General features: G+C 40.5%; 1 protein-coding gene across 1 annotated transcript in view; it reads right to left on the bottom strand.

The window, feature by feature from the left end:
* Nucleotides 1-211: 211 nt before the first annotated feature.
* The window catches only part of LOC121730336 (integrator complex subunit 6), a 28,969-nt gene continuing 20,577 nt past the window's right edge, over nucleotides 212-8,603 (bottom strand). The window contains exons 11-17 of the mRNA XM_042119341.1: nucleotides 7,163-7,363; nucleotides 6,931-7,082; nucleotides 6,419-6,566; nucleotides 5,896-6,001; nucleotides 5,350-5,504; nucleotides 2,606-2,732; nucleotides 212-1,531 (exon numbers count right to left, since the gene is read on the bottom strand). Of these exons, the coding sequence (XP_041975275.1) occupies nucleotides 1,317-1,531; nucleotides 2,606-2,732; nucleotides 5,350-5,504; nucleotides 5,896-6,001; nucleotides 6,419-6,566; nucleotides 6,931-7,082; nucleotides 7,163-7,363 (1,104 nt within the window). The 3' untranslated portion in view covers nucleotides 212-1,316. The remainder of the gene's footprint in view (nucleotides 1,532-2,605; nucleotides 2,733-5,349; nucleotides 5,505-5,895; nucleotides 6,002-6,418; nucleotides 6,567-6,930; nucleotides 7,083-7,162; nucleotides 7,364-8,603) is intronic.

The following is an 8,603-nucleotide window of genomic DNA, read 5'->3' as shown; positions in this document are numbered from 1 at the left end:
GATGCGTTGAGTCACATCCATACATTTTTATCTTCTCGATTAAGATAACGGTGCTTGTTAATTTCTATAGCTTTGCAGTTCCTGGATAATATCGCCACTGGCCACCGGAACGTCAGGGGATTAAAGTGTTATAATATGACAACATCAAAGAAATAAAATATAAATAATTAAGTACATAAGAAAGGTTAAAAGTTAACAATAAAACAACATATAAAAATCCAATAAGGATCATAATTTATTTATAAAACGTTATTTACACTTTACAATTGACCAAACATTTAGCGTAACGGGCACCTCACACGGTCCGAATCGAACAATGACTGGACTTAAAAATAGGCAACATCCAAAAACATCGGAGCCCCGCGTCCCGTTACACTATATGCGGTGTGGCGACGCACATTTTGGTAATACTAGAGGCTATATACAGTACTATATACATTTAATACATTCCAAGTCACTTCTAGTATAACACCACTCTTTACAATTCATATTGCTTCCAAATAACCTAAAATTTTACAAGGAAAAGTAAAATTAAATGCCTTTCAGGTTCATATATAACTTTGTTCACTTTAAATAAATCTTCTATTCCGTAAACGTAGGAATAATATTGCATTTAGGTTTCTTATAATGATCTGAAATATAATCTATGCTTCTCTTTACAAGGCAGAGACAAAATATGGAGATCTGTGCCCATCGATACAACCTAAACGGTAATCACCACTACAACAAAATACATTCTGTCCCTGACTGTCCTTAGCACATAGAAAGAGACGAGCTAATTCGAAGTTTAATCACTGATATTCGATTGACATGTCCGCCATAATGAATTTCACAGCCAAAACAAGGCGAACCATACATACAAATCGTGCTGACGTACAAGTTCATACACAGTCCCGAATTAAAAACATCAATAACAATACATCCACTGCTTTATTAACAAAGGCCTTATCATGCTTAATAATCTGAAAAAGGTCCATCAATTTTGATCATACAAAGACATTTAACTTCTGCTGTGATTTTAAAGAATTATAATTATAACAGAAATAAATAAAAAATTCAAGGTTTCCCAGGAAAAATGCCTGGGTAGATGTTAATACTAATAAATTACTATATTTCTTGATCGTACTTGTAGACATGGCTGAAAACCAATTACTACTAAATAGATTTGTTTAAAGTTTAAGATACCTGTTTCCATTTCATTATTAGCATGACAAGACCACTCCACTCTTCAGAACAATCTCTGACAATAATTGTGACGTAATACTTTAACACCGCTATAGGTTCAACACTCGAGTCCATCGGTCCATGAGCGAGCACTAGCTGTGATTACTTATCGCGTAGTCATTGGGGAAAGACTTAATCACTGCACTACTCCCGTTCTTCTCTAATCCCGCGAGAAAGTCTTCTAGGAGTTTCGCGAGCGCTTTCCGCTTGAACCTCAAGGATTCGCTTATGACGTCGCGTATCACTTCCTTCTTAACGTCCACCCCACCTTTCAACTGTTTAAGATGCTCGAACAATTTGGAGTAATCTGAAAAAGAATACACATTTTAATAAATTGTTAAAATGATTGAAGTGTTTTCGATTTACGCGCGTTCCCGAAATACTAGACAGACCTACATATATCGCGTCCAGATGCCTACGCGCGTTTTTAAAATCACGTGTAGAACGCTTGAAATGAGCGAGACTCTCGAATCGCCCGCTAAACGCGCGCGCGACGCGCGAGTCGAGATACTTGGGTGCCATTGCAGCGTCCAGAACTACGCGCGCGTCAGTTGCGAGTGGACGTATTTCATAAAAATGATGGAGCGTGATAACTTCGATACGGAACTTTTTATTGACGAAATTGAAAAAAGAGAGGCCATATGGAAAATGGAATCTTCAGATTATTCCAATAAAGTTATAAAACGCAGGAACTGGGAAGAAAGTGTCGAGATTTTTTGTGAAGCAGGTGATTCCGAAGAAAAGAAAAAACTTAAGGTAGTAAAAATTTGTGTGTAGTAAAGCCACAACACAACTGCTCTTTCCGAGTCCATGTTTGTAACTGGCTGCTGAAACCCTCCCAGCATTTTAGGCGCGTAAAACGCGCGCAAAACGCCTTATCTGGACAGGCTCGAAATTGAAACGCGCGTATGGACTACGCGCTTAAAACGCCTCATCTGGACAGTCTCTAAATAAGAGACTGAAGCGTCGGTACTAGTTGTTCTGTTTTTGTGTTGTTGTAATTTCGTTACATAGCCAAAACTTTCAAATACGAAACAAAGAAGCACAGAATAACAAATAGAACGTAAATAAGTTTTATTAATAGGACAGAAACAAAATTTACTCGCAAGAGATACGCGCCGAAGATTAACTTTGAAGTATATTTAATTATTTAAACTAGACCAGCTAGAAGCAGTTTTGAACGCAGCCCTAGAAGACTGACGCCGCACGCCGCGAAAAAGCGAATAACAAGATTCATTCTCTCACTTGACAAACGACAATGGTACAGCACGCTTTATAGCTTGTTCGCTTATGTATATAAATTGTAATCGCAGTATCAGTGTATCAATAACGTTAAACATAACTGATATTAGAATTTAGATAATAATGATTATAAACTCACCTCTGCCGGGCCTCCTGACTTCCCGGTAGACGTCGGTACGCACGGTGATGTTGTGTTTCTTTATCTCAGCCAACTCCTTGCGGGTCGGCTGCGGCGGTAACACAGGCGGCACGTACGAGTTCTCGCTCTGTGAAAATTTTGTAGTAATTTTAGTAAAATATTTCATTTAAAAAAGTTTTGTGTGATACTATTTTGCTAAGAAGTTTAGTCTTTTACGTTAGCTTGGTTAAATATCCATCAATCCACTCAGTACTCTTGGTATGGCAACTATAGAAAATTTCTATAACATTAAATTTTTTTAGTGATCGTGCTGGCAGAGATGAAACATGTAGATGTAGAGGTTAAGAGCGGGCTGCCAAATTTTGCTGTGTTTTCTAATAAGTATTACGATCCCGGAAGACGATTGACTTAAATGAAATTGAGATTTATTTAATCATTGTATATTTATCTGATATTTGCCTAACGGAAAACACGATTCACTTATTTTGACTCGATATATTAGCTTTGTCCACACTATGCACTTTCATGTTCAATTTTCGTCATCTTTTTTCATTCAACTTTTAATAATAATAATAATAATAATAAACATTTATTCAACATGTAAACACATTACACCACATTACAAAACAGAACATAGCAAAACAAAAAACAGAGAAAAAAAAAACAATCAGACGGACATTATAATACACATTTTTAATATCTATCTGGGTACAAAACACAATGTAGTGTAATGCGAATGCTGCCGAAAAGGACGCCACTCAGGTGATGATCGCGGTATAGTACCTACACCGCGATCCCTGGTGTTCTGTGGAGCCTTGTTGTCGTTCGCTCGACAGATGCACACTGGCGTGCAAACTAATTAAGTAGAATAAAATAGTATATATAACAATCTTTGTAAGTAAATGCATAATAATTAGATAAAATAGATATGCTCAAATAATTTGTATACTTACATAAACTGTACCTACTTAAATAAAATGATAATATATATAATATTGGCAAAACACGTTAAAACAATAATTTAGAAGTAAGTATTAAATTTAATATTATCATTAAAAAGTTTCAAGTAACTATTTTCCTCTCACCCCAGCCAAAGAATACAATATTATGCACTATGTGAACCCCAGCTACAACATGACGTCACGTCATATGCCATAGCTCAAACCAAAACAGCTGGCGTACTATAATACTTTATCTATGAGTTGGCGCCTAGCTGACGACTAACCTAGGTTGCAAGGAGAAAGGAGGGACGGACGCGTGCGCCGCATTCCGTGAGAGAATTTGGAACAGATCATACCTTATACACGTTGTTGTTTCTTATTAGTTTATTAATTGTGTATATGTTTGTGATCACCTGGTCTTGCATAATAGTCCTGATCTTACACGGTAAGTGCAGTTTCTATATGATATAATATTATAATAAATACAATATATTACACATAATATTTTGAGTACCTAATTTAAGTCTATAGTATGCATATATCATTATAAATAGACAAAATATTTTTAGGAACTAATATCGGTAAACGCTGTACTTAGGTGAACGGCGCGGATACTGGCAATGTGATAATAATTATAGAACCATGATATCCAGCGAACCAATTAAGATACCACCCCGCTTCGGCTTGCAAAACGAAAGGTAAGAAATGGTTTGCTTATAAAGTTGTCTTAATTATAAGCTACTATACTATTACTTTCGTTTTCGCGCATTCAATAATTGTATGCGTCAACGAACGCAACGCCAACACTGTAATTTTTGTTCAGTTGCAGTGTCTGTTAGATTATTGTGATATGAGCGACGAGAACATTTTACTGGGCGGAATATATGCGACTTATTTGGTCATAAGAAATTCCAGAAAAAAAGAGCCAAGCTAAAGTTTTGGATACGGTCAGAGCGCATGCGTCGCGGGCATGCCTCACGTGAGCTGTTGACTGCGCTATAACGCATACCCTTGATGAACAAAAAAAGGCAGTGTGGACATAGCTATTGAGTTACTATTATTAAAAAACTTGCACTATTACAATCACACACTTTGTAAAAAATATTCTCGTGTGTTCTCTGCGGCGACACCTTGCAAGATAGCGTTGCTCGGCAGCTCGCGCGAGTCGGGCTCCGCGCCGTGCCGTTCGGGGGCGACGGCGACCGCGCCATCTTGCCCATCGTCGTGTACGCGTCAGTTAGCATAATGTAAAAACCCCACCTTCCCTCGTCGTAGTCGTCTCGCATGCGACGTGTTCTCTGCGACGACATCTTGCAAGATGGCGTTGATCTGCAGCACGCGCGAGTCGGGCTCCGCACTCGTGCCGTTCGGCGGCAACGGCGACCGCGCCATCTTGCCCATCGTCGCGTACCCGTCATTTAGCATAATGTAAAAACCCTACCTTCCATCGTCGTCGTCGTCTCGCATGCGACGTGTTTTCTGCGGCGACACCTTACAAGATGGCGTTGATCTGCAGCTCGCGCGAGTCGGGCTCCGCGCTCGTGCCGTTCGGCGGCGACCGCGACCACGCCATCTTGTCCATCGTTGTGTACGAGTCATTTAGCATAATGTAAAAACCCCACCTTCCGTCGTCGTCGTCGTCTCGCGTGCGACGTGTTCTCTGCGGCGACACCTTGCAAGATAGCGTTGATCTGCAGCCCGCGCGAGTCGGGCTCCGCGCTCGTGCCGTTCGGCGGCGACCGCGACCACGCCATCTTGTCCATCGTTGTGTACGAGTCATTTAGCATAATGTAAAAACCCCACCTTCCGTCGTCGTCGTCGTCTCGCGTGCGACGTGTTCTCTGCGGCGACACCTTGCAAGATAGCGTTGATCTGCAGCTCGCGCGAGTCGGGCTCCGCGCTCGTGCCGTTCGGCGGCGACGGCGACCGCGCCATCTTGCCCATCGTCGTGTACGCGTCTATAATTACAAATAATATAATAAATGATTACTGTGCCTCTATAAATATTGTGCTAGTTGAAAGCCAAAGAAGTCACACATTCGTGAGTCATATTATATAGTCTGAATACACATTTGCGTCTTGCCGAATTATCACTCCATTCAACCGAGCATTATGATTTTCCATTTATCTTGTTTTGTAGTATTTGCAACTGTCAATCATGCAGTACATGTCATGTTAACTAGATGTTGCCCGCAACTTCGTAGTTTCGAAATGTGTTTATCGCCCAGGAATCGTACGCTATTCCGAGACAAAAACTATAGCATGTTCTTTCCATGGTCCCAATAAATCTTAAGACTAAATTCTATCAAAATTGATTTATACGCTACAATAGTACGGATTCCGTGTTACCTCCGTTGAGGAATGGTTTAACAACAGGCGGGAGGTTAGGCGGCGTGCTCGGCTGCGGAAATGCGGGCGCCACTGACGGCCCCCCGGTATCCACTAACATGGGCTCCTGGAAATTGCAACAAGTAATGTTAATGATTACTAAATACTTATAGTAAGTATTAATAAACGTGCTCTGTGTGATATAATAAGTAATTCGTAAAATGTACCGTATAACGTTTTTATAATGTACTAGACGACTCGGTGAACTTTGTATCGCTGGCCTCCTAATAAAGCTTTCATGAATATTTCAAGACTAAAATTACCGAAATCGGTTTAGTAGTTCAATTTTAACGAGACATATTCTACACTAATATTATAAAGAGGAAAACTTTAAACACTGTCTGGGGTATTTGGGCATCAAAATCTTTTAACAACTCTTTAGTCTTCTCATCGCTATAACCAAGTTTAATCATTACACCATTTTACTATGTATATAGTTAGCTATTTGTAATTGTATTATGAGTTTAATAATGACGATGTTTACCTCAGGCGGTCGCCCGGAGGGTAAGTCAGCGGGTACAGGCGCGAGCGGCGAGGCGGGGCGGCGCGCGGGCGACGGCGCGGCGGGCGGCGCGGGCGACAGCGGCGGCGACGGCGACACCACAGTTGGGGGCGACTTCGGGGTGGAGGGTCTAGAAAGAGTAAGTATATTTTTAAAATTAGTTTAACTGTCTGTATTGGCCAAGATGTCTTAAATAAATGGTATTTTAGTTTTATTAATACATTTGCAAAATATCTCACGAATCGCCAAGCCGGGAATTAATTTGAAAGATAGAAAACATAAATCATTAGAATGATTATCCCTTACAAAATCTTGTATCCATGGGTCCGCAAATTGACTATGATGTGATGTGAATCTTTTCGTGCTCGAATGAAAGACACTAGCTTAAAGCCTTATATAACATGATCGCTTTTAGAGTCACAGTATATTAAACTGTAAGTCGCTTTTAGAGTGTGTTTCTAATTAACATGTCAGCTACAACAGTAGAAATTTACCTTCTGGCGGTGATGTGATGCGGCAGCGGTCCCGCCTTGCGTTTGGGCGGCGCGGCGCGCGGCGACTCCGCCCCTCGCTTGCCGCCGGCGCCGCCGCCGCCGCGGACGGCGCCTAGCGGGTCGATGTCCGCCTCGTCCACCATCATCATTCTCTGTAATTTATAGTTAATCAGATTAAATTCATAATAAAACAATAATTCATCAACCTGAATGTCCTCATCACCAAACCCACCTTGTCGATCTTAAACGGATTCCCGAACATGTGCTGCCTGACGGGCTGCGACTCGATCTCGCGGAGCTGCGGCACCATGCGCTTGAGGTACTCCTGGTAGTTGCCCATCTGCGCCACGGGCATCGAGTGCACGCTGTCCTCGTCCACCAGCCGCGTGTGCGCCAGCGACGGCTGGAGGAAGTTCGCTCGCATGCGGACCACCTGTAACGTTATATATGACAAATAAACATCACTGAATAAAAGTGATCGTACATTTATCAGCGCGCATGCGCATAAAGTTTGTAATTTTTTATTAATTGGCATGGGCAATTGTTTCGTACTACAACGTCCTTTAAAACGAAACTGATATATAGGCCCGTACATACGAAATTCGAAAATGTTAACGGAAATACTGACCACACAGATAGCAATATAAACTCAAACTCAAACTCAAAATTTTTTATTCAGAATAAATTTTTGCAAATGTTCTCTGAAAGTCTACATGATGCCTACCACCGGTTCGGGAACTAACCCTGCGAGAAGAACCGGCGTAAGAAACTCGCACGGGGCCCACTTTTTTACCAAAAAAAGTGAGAAAAAAATTAATCTTTTAAAATAAGGTTTACAATGTTGCAGTGGCGAAGAGTCCATATAAACCGATTCCCGTCGGCTTCCCTTTTGGAAAATCGAATCTATGGGCCAAATACATTTTTATCTAATAAATATTTTACATACTTAAAAAACTTTAAATTCACTAAACGCCTACAAAATTTTATATGCAATAAATTTTTCTCTCACTTGAAATAGTTTGAATTAATAATTAATCGCCTACAAATTTATATAGGCAATGCATCGTGCAGGCCGTCTCCGATAGAAGCCGATAAATTAGCGGGTTATTTCTTCATACAACGATATTTCATAGTAAGCATCTGTCCTTTTCATTCCTGTGAACTGATCGTCATGTTCTGTCTCGTTCTACCACGCGCCAATATACTCGGAAATAAGCCGATACTCGGCGAGTTATTACGGAGAACGGTTAATTAGCAACACACAAGTGCGAGCGAGAAAGATGAACTTCATGAAGTAAAATTGTTATGAGTCAAATGGCGGATGAGTGTTTGTAAACAACTTGTTTGTTTTGTGTTTAAATGTCGAATGTTATTTGTTTTAGCGTTAAGAAGAGTGCAGGGTCGCGAATTTAAATTAATTTGTATTGTGATTTGTTAACTGTGACTCGTACAGCTGAGACTGTTGTCTGACAGATTATTTGCTGTCGAAGGAAACTTCGTTTTCCAAACTTAGTTTTGAATGACCGTATGTGCCGTCACGCATACAACTTAACTCAGAAGGCATTTTTCAAAGGCATCATTATCAAACTTTAAACTCGAACATTGTTGAACATCAGTGCTGAGCGTTTTGGTAAATAGATTTTTTACTCCGGCTTCCCTTCCGAAAATATTCA

Source organism: Aricia agestis, chromosome 9, assembly GCF_905147365.1.
Source record: "Aricia agestis chromosome 9, ilAriAges1.1, whole genome shotgun sequence".
Classification (NCBI taxonomy): domain Eukaryota; kingdom Metazoa; phylum Arthropoda; class Insecta; order Lepidoptera; family Lycaenidae; genus Aricia; species Aricia agestis.
This window is presented reverse-complemented; position numbering and strand designations above follow the sequence as displayed.